Genomic DNA, 23793 nt, shown 5'->3' with positions numbered 1-23793 from the left:
CGGGGTGAAGTTGGATTTAGGTTTCAGGCCTGTTTCATTGATGATCTCTGGGTCATTGGGTTTCTCCTTATTTTCGAAAAATGCTTTTAACCTCAGTTTTCTGAAAAACTCGGTCAGTTCGACATGGAGTTTGAAAGTATCTAGTCTGGTGGTTGGAACGAACGACAGTCCTTTATTAAGGACGCTGGTTTCCTCATTGGTGAGGGGTGTGTCAGAAAGGTTGAATACTAGAGTGCTAGTATTTGTTGGTTCAGTTATTTGCTGGGGCCTGCTTGCTCTTTGGCTTTGTTCCTTGTGTTGGCACTCACTGGGTCCTCTTCTGCTGTCCACTGTGCTGGTTGAGGTGCCCACTGTACTTGCTGTGGCGGATTCCTTCTCTTGCCGCGAGGTCTGCGGCCTTGGCCTAAAAAAGGATATCTTTGGTTTGGGTTGTTTTGGTAGTACGGCACCTGGCCAGGCGGGTATAGTGGTGGATATCCATAGTATGGAGGCATGGGTCCAAATGGTGGTGGTCCGAAATTTTGGAATTGTGGAGGGCCTTGCCAAGGTTGTGCCCGTTGTTTACCTCCACGGCCTCTCCCTCTAGCTTTGTAGGATCCATTGCTGGAGCCGCTAGATATGGAACTGTTGTCTCCCGAGCTATCAGTGTTCTGGCCTTTTGTGGGTGCAGTATATGCGTCATCAGCATAAGGATAAGTTTTTAAATAGCTGAAATTCTTGAGGTCCTTTTCGAATTTCTTTATCTTGGTTTGGGTTAGATATTCTTTATAATCGTTCATCTCCCGATTCTGATCTTCCAGTTTCTTTTTGTATCCTGTCAGAGTGGTTTTGAAATGGGTTTCAGTAGCTTGGATTTCTATTATGACTGCGTCTGATAGACGTTTAGCAGTTTTTATTATTAGGATAAGCCAGTCCCTAGTGCAGTGCCAGGCTATCTGTGCCCAGTCTTTTCTGAAAGTGACATCGTCAAGGAATATTCTTGGAGCGTTAGTGACAAGCAGGCCTTTGGGCGCTGTGTTGGTTCTAAGGTATTGTGCGAGGATAACGCCGTGTAGAATAGTGCGTATCCTGTTTCGCTTTTTCTCAGAGTGTCCCAGTCTGTAGTTTGCGCTATTGTAGTTGCTGTGTTCACAACAATAAGTCTGTATCCCTGTCTGCGCTCAGACTCGTGGTCTGTCCCAACTCTGTATTTGCCTCTATGCCTTTAATTCGCTAAACTGTTGCTTTTTAATCATCCCTTGTCCCAAATGGGCCATTACCCTTCGGTTACAACTTCCCCATTGCGCATGCGCTAGTGTGCAGATGTCGCTACTATTGTTGTCTATCGTCTCCTTACCCCCAATGGGCCATTACACATTGGTCCCATGACACTTGCCACAATTCTTCTACACATCTCCAATGCGCATGTGCTAATGTGTAGAGATCTGCAGTACACGCATGCGCTGGAACTGATCACCGCGCATGCGCAACGCGAGTGCCACTGTCTCCTTGCACACGCGCACTTAGAGCCAGCGCGACCGCACCCTCTTCCCCTTTTCCAGGTGCAACCAATTGAACCAGCTATTTAAGCCCATGCCTGAGCCATGCAAACTTCACTCGGGACACTGGAGCAGGACGATAGGTCGCAGGAGCACGCTGATCGGAAATACCATGAGTAAACGAGTGATCTCTACACGACGCTCTGGGTAAGCAGCATTTTCTCCCCACAGGTACCATCCTAACTCTGACCTTTTACAACGTTTAGGGTCTTCTTCCCCTCCCTGCCAAGTGACCCATGAAGCTTTAACAGCAAGTAGCAAGTGTGAGGAATTATGTACCATACTTACCTGTACCTCACGCTATGCTTGTTTCGCTGTGTAGCCCACCACCGCCACTGCGTTTAAAACTTTACCGCCATATTTCACCTCAGCCATGGAAAACGCTCATGGCCACGTTATCTGCCGCTCTAGGTCGCTCACGCACACTAGAAGTCGGCCAAATGTTGTGTTTTGGTAAATACCATTCTCACTGGTTCTCCCTTGTATGTCTGTATTGTCTCTATGTTCTATGTACAGTAAAGTAGAGGGAATCCCCCTCTTACACGTACAGCACCTTAGCGAGTGCGACACTTTTTACCACACATTGTCACTTAATATAGTTTATTGTCACCCACACATACTCATTGGTCCTGAGGAAAGCCAGTTTTAATCAAAAGGCCTGGCTGAAACATGTAGACCACAAGGACGTAGGAGCTCTTAATACACTCCACATCGTCCACAGCCTTTTTATCTTGCTAACAGGGGCCCAGATATTAAAATTTACCTTTCACCCTCGGGAACTGGGACCACCTGTATAGCTTTTAACCTTTCACGTTCATTCTCACTATCACTGCACACTCAGCAAGCATACCAGCTCCTCAGTAATCTGGAGTCGCAGCACACCCGGGACACATTCGGTGTCACTGTGGTGGGCCCGATGATGAAGCATGACACCAACTAGGTTGGTGTGTGAGGGCTTCATGACCAAACCTAAGGGTTTGCCCGCAGATGTACCTCCTGAGTCTCACTAACACAACCTAGCTAGTCCTATATTGATATTTCTATAGAAATATGACATACATACATTCTGGACCAGGCACAGATGATGCCATAGTGGACATTATCAAAACAAGCATTGCAAATGTCAAAATCTCCCTTTTCCCTCTTTTGTCTTTGCAAGTGCTTTTTGCCCATGCTGTTCCTCATCAGCAAAGCGTGTTTGCTGATTCAGATCAGCAACCAAACGAAGAGAATGAATAATATGCCCGCATGCATCATCAGGCAACCCATATGTCTGTGTCAGAATGTTACAGAAGTACCAGCTCATAACTTATACACGCATCTACTTCATGACGTGGTGGCTGTTTTGTTTTTAGTTTACCATTCAAAGATAACAGATGCCCATGTTAAATTTGTAAATTAAAAAAATACAAGCTAATTTAAAAAAAAAATGTAGCAGACCAGCAGCAAATTACAGCTGCTGTGCCCTCCATCACTTATCCTTTTTTAGGTTTTGGCTGCGCATGCGCAGTCTCGCTGGCGAGATCTTATGATCTCAAGGAGATTTTACTAGCGGGCTTTAAGCCCCGCTTTCCCATTGGCTGGTGTCACCGTTTATGCTAAACGGTGGTGGGTCATTGGGAAAGAGCTCTGTGTGACGTACTCTTTTCTCTCTTTCTGCCGTCCAACTTGGACGGACTGCCCTGACTTACTGCTGGCGTAAAAGGTTTGTTATCTTTATGGGGTGAAACAGATGGCCCTATAAAGAAAAAAATAAACCTTTTATGCCAGCAGGAAGTCAGGGCAGTCCGTCCAAGTGGGACGTCAGAAATAGCAAAAAGTCGGCGTCATGGCCAGCGCTTGTTTCCTCTGGTTACTTAGTTGTTGGTTTGTGTCTCGCTCTCCCTCACGGCAGATCCAGAACCGCCGGCCAATCAGACCTCCCAGCCCTCGCTCCTTCTATCATACAGTGCAATTGTCCTTAACCGTTGTCACCCTCTCACCTTGCACCGGTTCTCTGCACCCTCGATCACCGCTAGACCAGCCCGGCCGAACCAGCAGAGCATAGCCACCACCAGGCTGATGTGTTGAAAGTGAGGAACAGCGAGGGATGGCAGAAACAGACTGTCAAGGAGTCGCCAGAGAGTTGTGGCCCAGACTGTTGCACGAGCGCCTCTACAGCTTCCATACAGGCGACCGGCTCAGTGTGTCCCATGAATCGTGATGATTAAGGAAAATTGTGGGAGATTGTGGGGTACTGGAGGGGAAGAACTACTAGCAGAGCTACCTTACCGGCCAACTCGTGCCAGCTGACTCTGGAGTCATAATGGTGATTGCAATGTTGCGTGGAACGATGAGCCAGGCTACCCTGATCGGTACCAGGGACTGACCCTGCCTTTTCCGGTGGAGCGGCTAACCTACAAAGCCTTGCTGTGGAGCCTTGACATGCTTCTCGTTCTGCGGGACAGCAGGCTGTGATATGGCTGGCTGTAGTGACTGTTGCTGAGGTTTTTTGCAAAACTGGAGGGCTGCTGTGTTTACCAGAGTGGCCAGTGTGACCGTTAGGTTAGTGATCGTTTTTAAAGGCAGGCAGGCCTCACCAGCAACCCTAGGCGAGAGGCTTCCGCCCCCGGGGAACTCCACCCGCTGTACTTAATGCACACTGCTCATCTCTAGGTGACCACGGCGTGGTCCCTCCCTAAAGCTCCTGGCTTCGCTCACCCCTTCCAGCTCCCATCAGGCCACCGCAGCTGCACCCACTCCGCGCTGCCTCGCCACCCCTCATGTCTGACTGGCGTCACTCAGGGATCAGTAAGTAGATGTTGAAGGTTAAACCTATGGAGTGTCTGTACTGGTAGATAGATAACATTATAGTACAGGAATGTATTTTTGCTTGGAGTGTGCCTGTAAAGGAAGATAACCCTACTGTGCAGTTCGCTGATAGTGCCTGTACCGGTAGATAAGTGTTGGAGGTACGATTGCTTGGAGGGTGCCTTTATGGGAAAATAGTGCTTTACATGGGGCTAAGAGTACCTGGAGAGTGCTTTTACGGGTAATGCGTGCAGGGAAGGCGAAGATTACATGTAGAGTGCCTGCACGGTTAGATAACACATAGGAATTAGGAGATCTTGGCCACGGCCCCATTGCTACTGCGCCGCCAGTTCGCAGTGAGGCAGGTCAGGGAGTACCATGGAGGAGGTGAGCCATCCGTGCTCAGAGCAGGGCCTATGAGTTCAGCTGAATCTTCAGCGTGAGCATGTCCCTATGGTGTCTTAAGCTCACTTACCTAGCTGAACCAGGTACAAGGGAAAGTGAACCCAGAGAAAGGTTCTGATTTTGGTTTTAGATCCAAGCATGAACAATGTATTTGAAATGTAAACTGGACAACAAACCACTATAATAGTTTGTTTTTAATACAATGAAAGTTGCACTTCTACTGGGGGGAATTGTGACATAAGTGCGTGTGTATAGGATTAGTCCTCAAATAAGCCCCTGGGTTCTCCAGACTTTGGACTCCGGATAGTGTATATTGAATAGGAGCAAGGGTGTGAAAACACAAACCTACACCAGGTGCTCCCAGAATAAGCCTCATTTCGTTATCCTTCGTCAGTTGCAATTTAAGATAACATTGGGCCAGCCAGCTGTCCATCAATGACTATGAAGGGATTTGTAGAGTTTCTGAAACTGATGCAAATGTTGTTATATGCGGAAGAGAACAGGGGAGCATGTTTGCGCTTGAGCGAGGATAGTTGTGGGTTGATAATAAAGTTGGAGAAGACAGGGAATCCTCAAGGATATGAGAGTATTAGCTCCATCCCTGCCAAGTTGAATTCACACCACAAACTGAATATCCTACTGTAAATAAGCAACCCTATTAAAACTGAAATTAATTTAGCCAGCGGTCGAACTGCATACACAAATAATGGAACTGTGATCCTGAGCACAACAATGGAAGCGAGGCCATTGAGTGTGTGGACAAGATCACACCTAATTAAAAACAAGCATTGCAAATGCAATGGGTCTCGCCTTTAAGTTAAAGCCATTTGCTTTGCTAATGGTATTGTATAGCAAAGCAAATGGCTTTAACTTAATAAAAGGGGAGACCTATTGCATTTTTAATGCTTGTTTTCTTTAGCAGATGTGTGATCGGAGGTAAAAGTTCACCCTAATTTGAAGTTCGCAGACGGTTTTATTTAATATATGAAGGTATTCACCCTGGTTACTTTTTTAAGAAACATTGAGTCTTGCTTTGTTCCTTTCAGTATATTTTGTGATATGCTGATTACAATAAATCTGTTCTTTAACCAATAAGGTCAAACCATATGACAGCAGTGCATTTGTCCCTTCAAAAACTACCATCTGTTGCGCTCCCAATGGTATTCATCCTGCCTGTTCCTGGCATTATTTTAAATGCCACTGTCCAATCTGATTAAGCAGTTTTTGGAATCTGTTAGCTTAAGGGTCAATACAAGTTGAAACTGCCACCACAAACCCATTCTCCACTGTGTAATTAGTTCCAAATAATTGTGAATTTGAAATCACCAGAGTCAGTTAACCTAGTACCTAGTACTTGGTACTTTTAGTTCGTCCCTAGTGGAGCTCTTACTCACGGGACCAACTCGGGATGTTGGGCTTCAAGGATGAGGTGCGTGGGGAGCGGATGGAGGTAGATCATTCCATTAATGGTCTGGTTCTTACTCCTCATTAAAGCTGTAGTCCTGGTTCAAGCATGGACCACGGCTGAACAATTTGTCAGTAAAAGTGCCTCTGCTCATTTATTTCATGCAAGTCTTGTTACAACTTTGCCTCTGTATACAATTGGTACACTCTGCTTCAGCAAGTGGGAAGATGCCTCCAACATTCCCATTCTATTAAAGTATACATCTTCCTCTAGATCAGGCGAGATGCTCACATTCCTTTCTCGTGGAGGCATGTGAGGTAGAAAGCTTCATGTGTTTCTACTTCTGCCCATACATTCTGATGCATTAGGCGTAGGGTCTTGAAGGCCTCGAAATGAGTTTGGTGCACTTAATATGGTTAACTACTTTTAATATTCGGCCCTCTATCGCGTGATACGTATTTGAAGGTGTCTAGGCGCTACACTGTCCTGTGCACATTTAGCTTGTGTGTAACTGCGGATGTATTTTATTTCAGCTTTAACGTTCCTGCATTTGAAAAATTGTCTATCGCCATCAGCAACAATGTCAGTGAAAAAAACCTGTTGCAGCTGAATCAAGAGGTAAGAAGTGCACACCTTTTGTACATCAACTTACTGAACATCTGCCACCTGTGTCCCTCTGCTGGGGATCCCAGAGGCGCCTCTGCTTTCGTGGTGTCATTTAGAGCTCTGCGCAGGTCTCTGATGCAGGTAAATGCACACAAGACTTCGATTCCCTCTGCATTTGAAGAGACGTATGTGAAAAGCATTTGCTTTCAGTATTCCCTAAGCAAATGTTCATTCTAAGTTACTGTTAATTAATGAGCGGTAAAATCACCAGGGAAAAATCTTCTGTTTCCTCTCCCAGCTGGTTTTACTTTTGTTCTGCTGGTTAGAAAGAGGGATACAATTAGAATTTGATTTGACCTTTTGGTAAAGCCACAACTTTGACTTTGTTTCGTCCAATTACCCCTGCACAAATTACTCCAGGTTATACCTAGGGGGAGGAGGTTTCATGGTAAAAATATGACGTGGAAAGACTTTGGGAATGCTTCTGCATACCCACATAGTTAACATGTTTGGTGCTCTCCTGCGTCTCAGTGACCACTTTCCTGTCCATCATTTTAGATCTTCTATGTTCTCACCCCGGCCCTAAACAGAAAGCACTGGAAAAATCCACAGAATTTCAGTAGCAAGTGTTAAGTCACTGCTGGAAAATATGAACATGATTTCTTTTTTAATCCGTATTTTCTAAACTCAAAATGTTATGTTTTTAAGATTGGACAGTTGCCTCTATGGACGTATATGAATTGTAAAGGAATATCCTGGTCCTTAAATTCAAATAACTGAAATGTGAGGCTCCTCCTCACCCATGTCCAAACATTTGTGGGTAAAATAAATTTCCGTTCATATTCTATTTCCTGTTTATACAGGTCATCCTGTCTATATCATATGTATAGTATGATGTATTTTAAAAACTGATTTCTTACAACAAATGGCTTAGTTGGTAATCAGAATGGTAGCAGAAGTTACAATGGGCTCACATATGGGTGTTTTCTTTTTAGTTGCTCAGAAGACAAAAATCCCAAGTCCCCTGTGTTAGCTTTTGGTAAGTTAGACAAGCATTGTCCCCATTTGTGGCACAAAGCTCTGGCTTTTTAAGTTCTACATGCATCTTGTTTAGACGATAATAAGGTATATTTTGGTCTGTGCTTCTCGAGTGTTAGTCAATGGCTTTAATGGCGTTTATCTAACAGTCCCTGAACAGCAATGCCTTTGGTGCGACCCTTATTCCAAAAGGCTTGATGTGCATTTTCGTTTTACATTTATAGGACTATAAATGAGAGGCTTTTATTGAGCGTAGAAACCTAGAGGGGTTGATTAACAACTCAAAATGTATTCCCCGCTGCCGAGGATCCACTATAGACCTTAAGAATGTCAAAACTTCAATTGGTTTAGTTCTCGGACATCTTTGGCAATTGTGCTCTTTAAAGTCAATGACTGATGCTTATATAGCATACATGTGCATTATTCAAACCTTTTTAATAAAGCTTCTTGTGCTGTGATATCCGGACGCTATGCAGAGCCTTCAAAAGTGGCCCTAGGATGAGGAGCCTCTGTTCTCTAACTCATATTTTTGTTAGGGAAACATGTGTTAACACTGCAATTCTTTTGTTGTTAACCCCTAAGAGGACAATGGTGAGGTGTTGCTTTGTACTAGGGTTGAGGGAACCAGGCTTGTTTTAAAATCCTCTGGAATAGTTTTGTGGTGAGATGTTATTCTTTCTGGACAGATTTACCCTTCAGTTACGGTTTTCCTATTTATGATTCTGCAGCACTGTTACTTTGATGTACAATGATTTTTCTTTTAATTTAGGCTATGCCCAAGGTGAAGCTAGACTTGGTGTGGGATATCTACATGTAGCTTCTTGCACGTACCATGTGTACTTATTATGAGTCAGCAGATACGGTCATATTTGAAGACCGAACAAGTAAATATCCTTTAAGGTCTGTGTTGGGGAGGACTTCTTTTTGTATGTTCACCCCTCGACTCGAGGCCTGCTGTCCAGGCTCCAGTGCATGTGCTATGACCCCTAAAGAACAATGGCAGTTGGCTAATACCAGTTTGGCTAATTTAACTTAATCATAAGTCCCTAGTATATGGTATAAGAGGGACCCAAGGTTAGTAAGTTAGCTGTCACTAATGAACTGCAGCACTTAATTGTACCACCACTACCGTGACCCGTTGAAACGATGCCTCTAGGCCTGCCTCTGCAACCTTGAGACATGCCAAACCTCTAACGTAAATCTGCCTACTTGATCTGGCAAAATGAACCCTTTTGCCAGGTCAAATTGTTCCTTTTTAATATTAATAAGCCACTCCTTGGGAAGGCCTAGGGGAGGGACTATCAAAAAGAAGGGCATGTTCCTTTTGTGCTTAACATTTCTTGACAGTGAAAACACAATTTTTTTTTTAATTTCACTGAAGCAAGGTCATAGTCCTATTGGCTAACATTGGGATTCATAGTCCCTGTGGTAAGTGGTAACTACCATTTGAGAACACCAAAGATATTACTTAAGGTATCCAATTAATCATTATATTATGGTCGGCTCATCACTGAAATTGGATTTAAGGTAACTTTTAATAAAAAGATGTTAGAAATTGGGTCTCTAGTTGGCAGAGGTATGCACCCTGTCCAAGTAGGGATCACAATCCTAGTCAGGGTAAGCTAGGTACGCACTAAAATAGGACATGTGATCACCTGCTGGAAGTTTGGCACAGAGCAGTCATGCTTATCTAAAGAAGCAATATGTAAAGTATTTTTGCAACACACACACAGTAACAGAATGAAAACACCACAAAAGTACGCCAAATAGGTTTAGAAAAATAGAGAATAATTTCACGAATAAAACGAGACCAAAACGACAAAAATCTGATAAATAGAATTGGAGTTATTTTAAAGAATATATAAAAAAAAGTGGTGCTTAGAAGTCAATAACAATAAGGGGTTACTTGAGGGCAAATCCAAAGTTTAGGCTGGCCGCAATTGAGGGCAGGCGGGCTCCAGGACCCATGCAGGGCCCGCTGAAAAGTACTTTGGATGGAGCAGCCATTGACATGGAAGACTCGATGCGTGGGTTCTGATTAACGCAGTCTATTCAAAGCGTCGTAGTCGAGCCTCACAGTCTGGTCCTGCGTCTGCTTCGAACCCCTTATGATGCAGGCACTGAGTCGTCATCGAACCTCTGTCGGCATCAAAGGGCACTGTGTTGGTTCAGATCGGTGCAAAGTCGTCACTGCATCAATTTTAAAGCAAAACCGCTGCAGAATCCACTTACAAGGCCTAGGACCAGATTGTCTCCTCGGGCAGGGCAGGACTCACAGATGGCAGAGTCCAGCAGAAGCAACTGAGCAGTAGAAAGTCTTTGATGGCCCTGAGACTTCAGAAGCAGGGGGCAAGCCAGCAAGCCCTTGGGGTCACTCTGGGTTCAAGTTAGATGGATTCAGTCATTTTCCTCAGCAGGGCAGAGATCAGCAGAGCAGCTCAGCAAAGCAGACAGCAGAAAGCAGTTCCTTAAGAGCAGCAGTCAGGCAAAGTTGTAATCCTTATAGCGCAGCAGTCTTTACTCCAGGCAGAGCTCTTTACAGGTCCAGTCATTGAACCTCTGTCGGCATCAAAGGGCACTGTGTTGGTTCAGATCGGTGCAAAGTCGTCACTGCATTAATTTTAAAGCAAAACAGCTGCAGAATCCACTTACAAGGCCTAGGATCAGATTGTCTCCTCAGGCAGGGCAGGACTCGCAGATGGCAGAGTCCAGCAGAAGCAGCCGAGCTGTAGAAAGTCTTTGATGGCCCTGAGACTTCAGAAGCAGGGGGCAAGCCAGCAAGCCCTTGGGGTCGCTCTGGGTTCAAGTTAGATGGATTCAGTCATTTTCCTCAGCAGGGCAGAGATAAGCAGAGCAGCTCAGCAAAGCAGAAAGCAGTTCCTTAAGAGCAGCAGTCAGGCAAAGTTGCAATCCTTATAGCGCAGCAGTCTTTACTCCTGGCAGAGCTCTTTACAGGTCCAGTAGTCTACTATCTTGGCAGGAGCAGGGCCCCACTACATATACCCACTTGTGCCTTTGAAGTGGGGATGGCATCCGAGTAGGCCCTTCAAGTGCACAGGTCACTTCATCCCAGCCTTGTCTGCAAAGCAATTTGTAGGGGGTAATCAGCTCTTTGTGTGGGAAACAGGACACTGCCTATTCAGATGTAAGTGTCAGCTCCCCCTCCAATTGTCCTACCCAGGAAAAGCTATCAGAATGTAGATGAATGAGTTCTCTACCATACCCACCCTTCCTGTGTTTGTGACTGCCTAGAAGGAATGCACAAAGTGTAGCTGTCACCCACCCCAGACGTGTATTGGAGACAGGTTGCAAGGACACAGAGCAGTAACAGGAGAGAAATGCTTACTTTCTAAAAGTGGTGTTTCTAAAATAGTAATGTTAAATAAAATTTTACCATTAAAGGGGATTTATTATTACCATTCCAACGATATAAAACATGATGCAGCTACTCCTTTCTGATCCGGTCTGACAGCTTAAAATGTATTAAGGAATTGCCAACGCTAGCCTGTGGGAGGAGTAGGCCTCACAGTAGTAAAAAAAAGAATTTGAGTGTTTTGGGTGTTGGGACATGCAAAACTTACCATTACATGTCCTACCTTTTACTTACACAGCACCCTGCCCTATGGGCTACCTAGGGCCTACCTTAGGGTGACGTATGTGTAATAAAAGGGAAGTTTAAGGCTTGGCCAAAGGTTTTTAAAAGCGAAGTTGAATTGGAAATAAACTGCACACAGAGGCCTTACAATGGCAAGGCTGAAACACGTTTGAAGGCTACTTATGTGGGTGGCGCAATCAGTGCTGCAGGCCCACTAGTAGCATTTAATTTGCAGGCCCTGGGTACATGGAATACCACTTTACAAGGGACTTACAAGTAACATAATATGCCAATTGTGTATACACCAGACCGCACCTTCTGAGCTGTGGGTTTCTGATCTCGCCAACTTCTTCACTACGAAGATAAAGCTGATTCAGGACTCTTTTCCACAGGGCAGGTTTTAACTTCCCCTTGCTCTGATGTTGAGCCAGCTCCATCGGTTCCTCTAGGGCCAGTCCTGTCAGACTTTCCGCCTATTTCAGCCTCTTCGTCATTGACACTCATGGCCAATCTTAAATCGGGCTCGCCATTAGACCCGTGCCCGGCCACATTTTTGGCGAAGATGGCGGCAGTGGTTAACCCGTTGGCGAATCCCCTCCTGAATCTCTCCCTGAGCCGGGGGGTGGTCCCTTCGGCTTGGAAGCAGGCAATGGTCATTCCCCTCATTAAGAAGCCCGGTCTTGATCCCGAGGTGTTGGCCAACTATAGGCCCTTTCTCTCCTCCCTGCGTTGGCCAAAATCTTGGAGAAGCATGTGCACAGCGTGCTCTCGAATTTTTCTGAATCGTATGATCTGCTTCACTCCACGCAGTCCGGGTTTCGCCCTAATCTTAGTACTGAGACGGCATTGCTGGAGGTCTCTGAAGCCATCAAGGAGACACTGGATTCGGGCGGCAAAGCCATGCTGGTAATGCTTGACCTGTCGGCGGCCTTTGACACCGTCCCCCACGAGGGTCTGCTTGTCAGACTCCATGAGATCGGTCTGAGGGGGACGGTGCTTAGCTGGTTTAGATCGTTTCTAGCGGGCCGTCGGCAAACGGTCTGGGCCTCATCCTGCTCGGCGGAGATGCCGCCTTTGGGAGTCGGAGTCCCGCAGGGCTCGGTGCTGAGCCCGACTCTACTTAACATCTTTATGACCCCTCTGGCGGCATTGGCTGAATCTTTTGGGGCCCAGATCGTATCTTATGCCGACGATACCCAGATCCTCTTTACCTGCAGGAAAGGAGAGGATTTTGATGGAGAGAGTATCCGTGAGTGCCTTGGGGCTGTTTTTGAATGGTTCCAGCTGAACAGCCTCATGTGCAACTCAGATAAATCGGAGGTACTCTTCTTCGGTGGTCAATCGGATCCAGACTGGCAGGAATGGTGGCCCGCTGATATGTCTCCTCCAGCTCGCTCGTCTCAGTCGGTTAAGAATTTAGGAATCAGGATAGACAATGGTCTAACTTTTAGATCTCAGATCCTCGCCCTCATTGGCACCTGCTTTGCCCTCCTCAGGATGCTTCGGAAGTTTCTTCCTCTGCTCTCTGAGGAACACAGGAGGACGACGGTACAGGCCTTAATTGGTTCTAGACTGGACTATGCCAACATCCTCTACCTTGGCTTGCCAGAGTACCTCTTGCAACGGCTACAGGTGGTCTAGAATACGGCTGCGCGAGCCATTTTTGGCCTTCACAGGCGAGCCAGAGTCTCCGGCCTCTTGCAGTCTCTTCACAGGCTGCCTATCCGAAAGCGGATAGTTTTTAAGGCTCTGACTCTGGCCCATAAGGCTCTCCACGCATCTGGGGCTAAATATTTGCAAAGGAGGCTCGCCTTTTACCATCCGGCACGATCTCTGAGATCAGAATCGATGTCTCTTGCTCTGGTTCCTCGTGTGAAGAAGGCCTGTACGGGAGGGCGCTCCTTTAGGCTGCGGGCCCCACAGCTCTGGAACTCTCTGCCTCTCACATTGCGTAGCACCTCGAACCTGCTGGCTTTTAGGAAGGGCCTGAAAACTTGGCTCTTTGCCCTTTAGACTCCCCTTTTTCTTTTACAGTTCCCATCATGCTTCTGTGTTGTGTTTGTCTTTCACAGGTTGTCAATAAAGCGCCGGGACACTCTTTTTGAGTAGCCGTGCGCTATAAAAGACGAAATTAACATAACATAACATAACACCACTGTTCCCATATTTATTGATTTTTTTGGGGGGGGAGAGGGGCGGCGCGCACATGCACTTTAACACTTGTCAGCAGTTGTGAAGTGCTCAGAGTCCTAAAACCAACAGACCGGTCTGAAAAATAGGAGGAGGAAGGCAAAAAGTTTGGGGTGACTCCTCAGAGAGGGCCATTTTCCAACAAAAGGTGACTTTAAAAAGTCAACACTTTGTTGCCCAAACCTTTAGTAGCCTTTCCTGCCTATCTTCAACAGTTGTCACCTGATACACCATGCTGCTCCCCTGCTGGAAGTGTGATGCACTGTCAGGAACAAGGAAAAAAGTGAATTGCTTAAGGGAAAAGATGTGCTCTCCAGCAGGAGGACTACCAGGGGGTAGCCACAGATGGCCCAGCTTCAAAGAGGCTACCACCCCAGTGATTCAAATGGCAATCACACCTTCGCCTGCCTGCTCCTTTGTGTAGGCAGACTAGCTGCAATATCCTTCAGAGGAGAGCAATCGGCTGTAAAAAAAAAAATGGTTTCAAATGAGGACTGGCTCATTAGGCTGGGTACACACTAGCGGTGTGTCCAGAGCTCCTCACAAGGAAAGAAGGCTTGCACCTTCTTCGAGTTGGGTATAGAGAGGTATCCTGGGATTTTGTGGTGGCCATACCCACAGAAAATGATGTAAAGTGGGTAGGGTTGCCTCTTGGGAACTATTGCCCTATTGACTATGAACGAGAGGATAGCATAAAAGTGGCACTCTAGACCCACAGTGGTCAGATCACTACAGGAATGGAAAGAAGACTGAAGGACTACCCTGCTGCTCCCAGGACCCAGCAGAGAGAGACTGCACCATTGACACTATTGCACCCCGTAGAAGAGCTCTGCTTGTGCCAGAACAGAAAGAAACACTCACCTGCAAGCAGCTGCCGAAGACAGCTGGACCAGGTAGTCCAGTGTCCAAGTGGTGTCTGGACCTGCAAAGGACTCGCACCGTCTGAGACAGAGGCCTGAGGCTAGAGATGTTCTCTTACTACTGTAGGGAGAGGTGTGGCGCCGCGGCCAGGGCGACTGACGCTGGAATCTGGGGACCACGGTTCGATCCCCGGCTCCGGCGGCAGGTTAGCCCAGCACCATGTGACTCTGGGCAATAGCTCGCTTAATCTTCCCGACGGCCCCCAGCGCCTAGGGACCCTTACGGGTGATTGTGCGCTATACAAATGTGGACTTTACTCCACTGGATACGGGGGGGGGGCAGGAATCCAAGACATAATTTTTCTTTTAATTTAGGCTATGCCCAAGGTGAAGCTAGACTTTTTTTTTTATAAAAATTTTATTGAAAGAAGAAACAGAAAAAAACAACATACAAGGCAAAAGACAGTGTACATGGACATGTGTTCACAGGGGAGGACCACTAAGCACAATATTACACAGTAGATCAATAGCACATGGAGAGGGGAGGGGGCGAGCGGGGAAACAAATTAGAGATAACATAAAGAGCACGATATATGGAATGTCTAATCAGGGGGACAGGGGGACATCGGGGTTCTCCACGAATGGAGGCGTACACACATTTCCACGATATGCGTTCCATTGGCCCCAAATGCTGTTCCATTTCCTAGGTTTGCCCCGCGCCACATACACGGTCTTTTCTCTGAACATACACCAATCCAACCCACAACTGCGCAATATCTCTCTTAGCGATCATATTCCCAAGGGTCGCCCACTGCGTCAGTGCCACACCATAATCATTCGGCTCCCACACATTCAACAGACAGCGTCTGGCCTCGGGCAACAACGCCACTCCAGTGACCCTTCCCATCACTGCATGCACACGATTCCAGAACGTCACCACGTCCGGACACTCCCAAATTATATGAAGGAAAGTTCCAAGCATCCCACAACCACGCATACATAACCCATCTGAGGAATAACCCATACAAATCAGGTGCGGTCCAGTAACATATACACGATGTAAGATTTTGAGCTGAACGAGTCGGAGACGGGCAGGAATCGCAACTTCTTTGGGCGAGGATAATGCAGCCTGCCAATCCTCGTCGTCCAGCTCCAAACCATCGCCGGTCCAAACTTCCCTGAGACGCATCAGCAGATCCACCCGGGTATTGATCAACTTCTTATATATCAAAGAAATGGTACTGTCGGGCACGTGGCTGTCAAGGACCCGATCTTCAAGGGGGGAGGACTCGGGGACGAATTTAAAGCATGGTGAATCTGTGCATACCGGAAGAATTCCCTGTCACTCAATGCATATTCTGTCTTCAATACAGCAAAGGTCTTGATTTTGCCCTTGACCCAAAGATCACCCACGGTGCTGATACCAATCATATCCCATTTTTCAAACCCTTTCGTTTTCCAGAGACATCCCAACCTTTCAGTCGTATACAACGGGGTCGCACGAGTCAGTAGATTTCTCCATCCCATAGACTCATTCGCATCATGCCACACTCGTACAGCAATCCTGGTGGGACCAGATAAATCCTTTCCCACCACCTTGGAATAGAGCGCCCTTCTATAGTCCCCGCCCGGTAGCAAATATTTGTCCATCCCGAACGCCGGGTTAGGAGCTGGAGCGTACGTTGCATGATTGATCGCTCTCAGCTGCGAGGCCCAATAATAACGCCTGATATCCGGCAGCGCTATACCCCCGTCATACCAAGGAAGTGTGAGTTTAGCGAGGGCGATGCGCGAACGTCCATCCCAAATTAACCGTCTCTGCAGGCTCTCAACCTCTCGAAAGTAGCTCGCCGGAATAATATCGAACGTATTCTGAAGCGCGTACAAAAACCGCGGCAGGGACATCATCTTAAAAAGTGCAGCGTGCCCGAGCGGTGATAGAGGCAACCCGCGCCAGCGCACAACATCAAGTATCAATCTCTGAAGAGGCGGGAGCAGATTACGTTCGTATCGAGCCACGGGGTCCACAGATATAAAAATCCCCAAGTACTTAAAGCCATTTGGAGAGACCCGAATGGGGCACCTGCGAGGCAAGGGAGGGGGAACGCCCGAGAGCACGTATACACAGGATTTAGCCCAGTTGATCACAAGGCCCGAGTTCCTCCCAAACGAAGTAAGCACGTCAAACAAAACATTCAGAGATTTTCGAGGGGACGTAAGGTACAACAAGATATCATCCGCGTAGAGTGAGACGCGATCCTCGAAGTCCGGGGACAACTGGATCCCCTTAATCTAGGGCTCCCAGCGCAACCAGGCAGCCAGCGGCTCGAGAGCAAGTGCGAAAAGTAGTGGTGACAACGGGCAGCCCTGCCGTGTGCCCCTCCCGAGGACAAAAGAAGCAGATGCTCGACCATTCACGACCACCTGCGCCAGTGGCTCCTCATACAAAAGTTTCACCCAGCCGATGAAGCCGGGGCCGAAACCGAATTTCACAAGAGCGGCCCAGAGATAAGGCCACTCTAGCGTATCAAAGGCCATCGTAGCATCCAAGGAAGCCGAGATGGCCGGCTCACGAATAGACGCCGCCCTCGCGAGAACACCGTGCAAGCGCCGTAGGTTAAGCGCCGTGTTACGGTGCGGGATGAAACGGGATTGATCCGGATGGATCAAGTCACTGATAACAGTTGTCAGGCGGTTAGCTAATAATTTGGCCAGAATTTTCGGTTCAGCATTTAGAAGCCACGCAATCCATTTACCCGCTTTATCCCCCACATCATACAGTCTGCCCTGCTGTTCTCTGCTCATGACTTTCGCAGCATCAGTAACCAGGGTCCTATAATCTAATTGTTTGAGACTGAGAGAATGGAGCTTGGCACGGGACACTCCGCGCTCCAAGTCACTCTCCAGCTCGGATATCTCTGTCTCCAAACGGACCACCTCTTCGTGCTTACTTTTCTTGGCGTTAGCGATTAGAAATAAAGCCTGCCCACGTATCAGTCTTAAAAGCTTCCCACAGTGAAACAGCAGAGGACACGGACCCCACATTTTCAAAAAATAATGATCGAGGGATTTCATCAACTCAGCACGGGTCTTGGGATTGCGAAGATACCAGGGGTTTATTGGGGCGACTCGTCCCTCATTACTCATAGTAGTATCCATGTTAAGCCACAATGGGGAGTGATCAGATATACCCCGGGCAAGGTGTTTCATCTCCCTGATAGAGGAGGCCAGCGCCTCCGGCACCAGAACATAGTCGAGTCTAGACAGACTGCCATGGGCTCCAGAGTGGAAGGTGTATTGCACCTGATCCGGGTGTAGCAACCTCCAAATGTCAACCAATCCCAGGGTCTCCAAGAACCCACTCAACCAGGACTGAGACTTGAGAAGATCTCTGGGGGGGTAGCGATCCACGTTACCGGAGACAACAGAGTTGAAGTCTCCGCCCACCACCAAGATGCCCTCTGGGAGCCCCAGTACCACATGCCCAAGATCCGCTAAAGTCTGGGTCTGTAGACCCGGCGGGATATATACAGTAACAAATGATACAGTCCTCCCCTCCCATCTACCAGTGAGCAGCGTAGCGCCCCCTATCGTCAAGAATCACATCGTCTATTGCCAAAGGGAGGACCTGACGAGGATGCCCACACCCCTAGAACCAGAGGTAAATCCAGAGTGTGCCACAAGGCGATACCCACGCCGATTCATGGCGTGGCATGTGTTCCCAACCAGATGCGTTTCCTGCAACAGTACAACATAAGGGGAGAGGCGCCGCAGCAACTGTAACACCACACCCCGTTTTATCCTATCCCCCAACCCATTGACATTCCAACACATTAGTTTCAACCCACTACCCCCCATCCCGGAAAGAAGTGCTGAATCCACCCCATAGCGAACACAATGTACAGATCAATGAAAGAGACGATACGTTGCCTTGAAAGAAACTCACTAACACCCCGAGTCCCCCCCTCCATCCCCCAACCAGAACCGTTACAACGCCCCCCACCCTGCACCCCTGCGTTAGACTCAAAAGCCACCCCAACTTGCAGTGTGCCTGTCGCCCTATCATTAAATTAGTCTACAAGAAGAAACCCTTGAGGAGGAAAGAGTCCCACTCCCCCGCCACCCTCGGGTATACAGCAATAGCACACAGTAGTAGAAGTATCGAACCCAGCCGAATGACATGTGAAGTGTTCAGAAATCAGGAATAATAATGTCACTCTTGTTCCGAAACACCGTCCTCGGTTCCACCCGGATGCCCGGTTGAGTCATTCTGTTTGGGAAGGGCATCCAGCCAGTCACTAACTCCGTCGGGACGATCAAAAAAGAAAGTCCGGTCTTCGTATTCGACCCGCAGCCTGGTTGGAAATAGCATTGCGTACTTCAGGCCCAAGTCTCTCAACCTTCGCTTCACTCCCTGAAACCCCATCCTTTGCCTCTGAACAAGCTGGGTGAAGTCCGGATAGAAACTCACCGTCGTGTTCTCGAATTTTACGGGGCCACTCACTCTCGAGGCCTGCAGGATAATGTCTCTGTCTCTGAAATTGAAGATCCTGGCGATGATAGGTCTCGGAGAGGCACCCGACTTCGGTTTTCCGCCTGGCACTCGATGGGCACGCTCCACGGCAAAGAATTTACTCAGGCCTGTAGGGGCGAGGTAATTCAAGACGAGGTCCTCCACAAGGAGATCCGTCGCCGGAGCACCAGAGTTTTCCGGGACCCCAATAAGGTGTATGTTGTTGCGTCGAGCCCTGTTTTCAAAATCCTCCAGGCGATGGGCCATGAGATCGTGGGAGGATCGCAAGTTCCTAACTTCCGTCTGCAGATCAGACACATCAGTCGTGAGGCTAGAAGTCTTCAGATCTAGAGACTTGACCCTTTCATTGGTCTTCGACAAATCAGCTCTGATCAAAGTAACATCAACGGCTACAGTGTCAATTTTGCGAGCGAGAGCCTCATATTGCTGACCAATGGAAGCCTTCATGTTGGCAATGGCGCCCATGACATCTTGCAGAGTCAATTCGGACAAAGCAGTCGGATCGTCCTTGGGGTCCTCCAAAACACGACCGGTGCCACCGGGGGACCCCTTGGGTTGAGTATAGCGATCCATGACGTTGGTTTGGATCGGTCCCCCACGTAGAGGCGTTTTGGTCTTCCGCTTCTCGTTATCAAGCCTGGCAGTCATTTTGAATGGTGAGCTCCGAAGGGGCCCGGGAGACCTGGTGAAAATGGCCGCTCACCACCAGACCACCTAAAATCACGAAAGTGGGCCGTAGGGGCGAAAGCAGCAGCTCAGCCCAACACCCAAGCATTCATGACCGTGGATATACAGTAGAGAAGCGGAGTTAGACTAGACCTCAGTGGGGGTGCGAAGCGATCAGGCAATCAGATGAGGCCGGAGGCACAAAACGAAACCGAAAGTCAATTCAGGGCAACAGGGGTAGCTCCTCAGGCCGTTGTTGTTCAACTACTTCCTGGCGTCTTGGTGTGCCAGTCCCCGGTGTCGCCGTAGGGCGTGCCTCAAAAACTGCGATCGGCTTATCTGCGGTTCCCGAAGTCCAAATGAAATTCTGAAAACAGCTAAGGTGTCAGCTAAGGTTCATCTTCAAGAACCCGTCATCAAAGTCAGGATATCTTTCAGGATGTATGCGGAGGGCGGCGAGGGACTCGGGAGCCCTGTGCTCACGCGGCCATATCGGATGCGCACAAAGCTCCTCGTGAAGCTAGACTTGGTGCGGGATATCTACATGTAGCTCCATGTGTACTTATTATGAGTCAGCAGATACGGTCATATTTGAAGACCGAACAAGTAAATATCCTTTAAGGTCTGTGTTGGGAAGGACCTCTTTTTTTATGTTCACCCCTCGACTCGAGGCCTGCTGCTCAGGCTCCAGTGCATGTGCTTTGACCCCTAAAAAACAATGGCAGTTGGCTAATACCAGTTTGGCTAATTTAACTTAATCATAAGTCCCTACAGCATCTCCAGCAGCCTGTGTACCCATCATCCGGACCACTGCTTGGCTGTATCACGTTAAAAGAGGAAAAGCCAATGGGGGGCGTGGCTTGCGCGCCGCTCTGAGATGGCGCATCGCACTTGAGCTCGGGGACAATAGCGGCTGTCGGGACGTTTTTGGGATCCCGTTCGTTGCCATTTTCAGTCCCGAACTCCAGGTAATGTATCGTAATGTACTGTGAGCGTCTGGATGTTCATTACAGCAACTGAAGAAGGCAAGAACTGACCTTTTCTTCGCTTGGGAGCCTCGCTGCTGAAACTCTAGCGAGCGGCCGCCATTTTGTTTTTGCGGTGGCGACGCTCGTGTTTTCTGTCACGAAGCACTACAATAGAGCGTTGTTCTCTTCTGAAGATGACAAGAGGAGGTGGTATTTATATTTTTGCTTTATTCTGTTAGTCCTTTAGACGTGACTTTATGACTACAAGCGCAGATATGAACTTTCTATCTTCGATGGATTTTTGACTGAATTCTTTCACCTCCCTCTGCTGTCTCTTCTGGTAAGCTACCTCACCTGAGGTGTTAGCGCTGCGTAACCTAATCTAGAGGTTGCTTGCCAATTGGTCGATACTGCTGTTTCTGCGCTCTAGTGGTAGCTTGCATGTCTTTTTCTTTTGCCTCCACTGTACCTGTCCGCCATTTTGAGCTCTCCTATCACAGCCATAGTCTGCGCTTCTGGATTATACAGTGTTTACTGTCAGTGATACTTGAAGTGTCAGTTGTGTCCCGTTTGGCCTATTTTTGATTGGTCCTTCTACGCATCCCTATCCTGGTGCATTTTTGGTGCATTTACTGGGACCTGTTCCTATGCCGGACAACATGGGGCCTGCTACTACTAATAAAGACTCTAAAGGGACTCTAAAACGATCTAAACAACAGTCCCCCACTCCTGAGTCTTCTCAGAAAGATTCTACTACCACTTTGGATGCTATTTTGGCGCGTTTAAATGTTGTCCACGATATTGCGCAGTCTACCAAGACTAATACCGATTTACTGCAAGTTGAGGTAGCAGCTATCAGAAGTGACTTTAAAGCCTTATCTGTCAGGGTTTCCACTGCAGAATCATGTATCAGTGTGGTGGAGGATAATACACACCAACACTCGAGGGCTCTTCACCAGATGGAACGTTCCATGGCGGCTTTGCGTACAGAGCAAGAAGATCGGAATCGGAGAAGTAATCTACGTATTTTTGGTCTTCCTGAGGATACGGAGCAATCAGCCTCCTCAATGATTGATTTTCTATCCAAATGGCTTCCTTCTACCTTACAAATTTCCTTTCAGAAAGACTTTGAAATTGAAAGAGCTCATCGAGTTCCTACGTTCAAACCCAAATCTTCAACATATCCGAGAGCGGTCATTTTTAAACCGCTGCGTCATCAACATTCGGAACAAATTTTGGCTCATATGAGGAAGGTTAAGTCGGTGACTTGGGAAGGACATCGAATTACTATCTCACAAGATTTTGCTAGAGACACTGTAATTCGGAGAAAAGGTTTTCTCAATCTGCGTAAACGTCTTTTGGACATGAACATCCCCTTTTCCTTTGCTGGTCCTTCCAAGTTTCGTATCACTGTTAAGGGTCGATATCGTATTTTTGATGAACCTTCTGATCTTTCTTCCTTTTTAGATAACCAATCTGAATCGCAGATGGATTCTTCTCCTGCTCCATGTCCCTCTGATTTGCTTTTCGTATCTCTATCATCATGGTTACCTGTGCTTTTTCAGTAACTTATTAGTTTCTTTGTTTTCCTTTTTTGTTTTGCTTTCTTTTTCTCTATCTATTATTCCATCTGCGTTGGTTGCTATTTTGGGTCCTCCGTTATTTTCCCTTTACACTCGTGTTATTTTCTGATTGTTAAATGTCATTATCTTTGACACTTGTTTCTTGAGGTGTTCTTTTGCTTTTTTGTAGTTTTTATACCTCTTGACAGGATTTTTCATCTCTCCGTCTTCCCCTTATGTTGTATTATTCCGATTCCTATTATCTTGTTGTTCTTCCTTCCCTGTATGGTTTTTCACTTTATATGCAGTTCTGTTTTTTCATTCCGTTTGTTTTGGTCTTTCGTTGATCCTCTGTTTACTAGTATGCTTCGGATGTTTCATTTCACTCTATAACTTAGATAATGTATCTATCTTTTTCTTGTACACTTTAGTGATTATGGTTCTATTTCTACTTCTATACTGTTTATGTAGTACTCTTTCTACTCTCTTTCTACTCTCTTTGTATTATGAGCTCCGTTCACTAGATGACTTCACTGTCCTTCAGGTCGGACGTCTTTCGTGAGTTGCCAGTTTTTTTCTATTGTTCATATGTTTAATTCTGTCTTTTTGTTTTGTGATTGGAGTCTCCGTTCGAGTTATACTCGGTTCATATATTTGATTGCTTTATTATGTTCCCGTAATTTATAGGCTCCTTGTCTACTTTATATACATGTTTCCCTATATATTCATTTTTCTTGCTCTTTTGATGAATTTCTATCTATTGTTACTTCTCATTCATTTTTATTGCTGATGATTTCTAGTACAGTATTTATTAAGCATTAATTCTGCCTATTGCTATGTTTGATTAACTCACTGACTGTTTCTATTATATGCATATAGTTCATATTTTTTCGGTTCAATAATTTATAAGCTCATTGTACCTTTTATCTAAATGTTTCATTATACGTTTCTTTTTCTTGTACTTTTGATGAATTTCTATTTATTGTTATTTCTGGTTCATATTCATTCATGATGTTTTCTACTACAGTATGTCTTACGCATTAACTCTGCCTGTTGATATTTTTGCTTCCTTCACTGGTGGTTTATATTTTATGTATATAGTTCATTATTTTATTTTTGTTTTTTTCTTCTCTCAGGATTTATATTGTCCATTTCTGACTCATAGTTTTGCATTATATCTCTTTCTTATAGAATTTCTTATACGATAAGTCTGCATATTTTCTACTTATGGTCCATATACATGGTACTTGTTATTTCTTTTCATTTAGTTGTCTGTTTGCTTTTTAGATCGCATTCTTTTTATGATGATTCCTTGCTCATATATTTTCATGATGTTTTTATTTTATCCTGTATTGCGCCTTTGTTTTCCTATTTTTCTTTAGCTCACAAACCTCTTAAGACCTTCACACTTCTATCTCGCTCTCTTTTTTGCACTGCTCTGCTTCTTTTCTAACCCTTTTTGCCTATCTCCTACTTTTCTGGCTATAATTGGGATGTTAATTATTTTACTTTGATTATTGGCTATTTCCCGGTAGCCTGCTTGCTTCCCGCATCCATGTCTCCACTGGTATGAGTTTGGTCCTCTCTAGACCTCCCCTGGTGGGTCTCTTTCCTTTGATTTTTCTACCTTTTTCTG

The 23793-nt window shown here is 46.5% G+C and overlaps 1 protein-coding gene across 2 annotated transcripts in view; it reads left to right on the top strand.

The window, feature by feature from the left end:
* Positions 1-23793, top strand: part of NAPRT (nicotinate phosphoribosyltransferase) — a 367006-nt gene that overhangs the window by 220426 nt on the left and 122787 nt on the right. For both annotated transcript variants that reach the window (XR_013610448.1, XM_078686638.1), the window contains exon 8: positions 6672-6756. Coding sequence is in view for 1 of the 2 variants with exons in the window: in XM_078686638.1 (XP_078542764.1) it covers positions 6672-6756 (85 nt within the window). In the remaining variant the exon portion in view is untranslated. The remainder of the gene's footprint in view (positions 1-6671; positions 6757-23793) is intronic.

Source organism: Lissotriton helveticus, chromosome 4_1 (genome assembly GCF_964261635.1).
Source record: "Lissotriton helveticus chromosome 4_1, aLisHel1.1, whole genome shotgun sequence".
Taxonomy (NCBI): Eukaryota; Metazoa; Chordata; class Amphibia; order Caudata; family Salamandridae; genus Lissotriton; species Lissotriton helveticus.
This window is presented reverse-complemented; position numbering and strand designations above follow the sequence as displayed.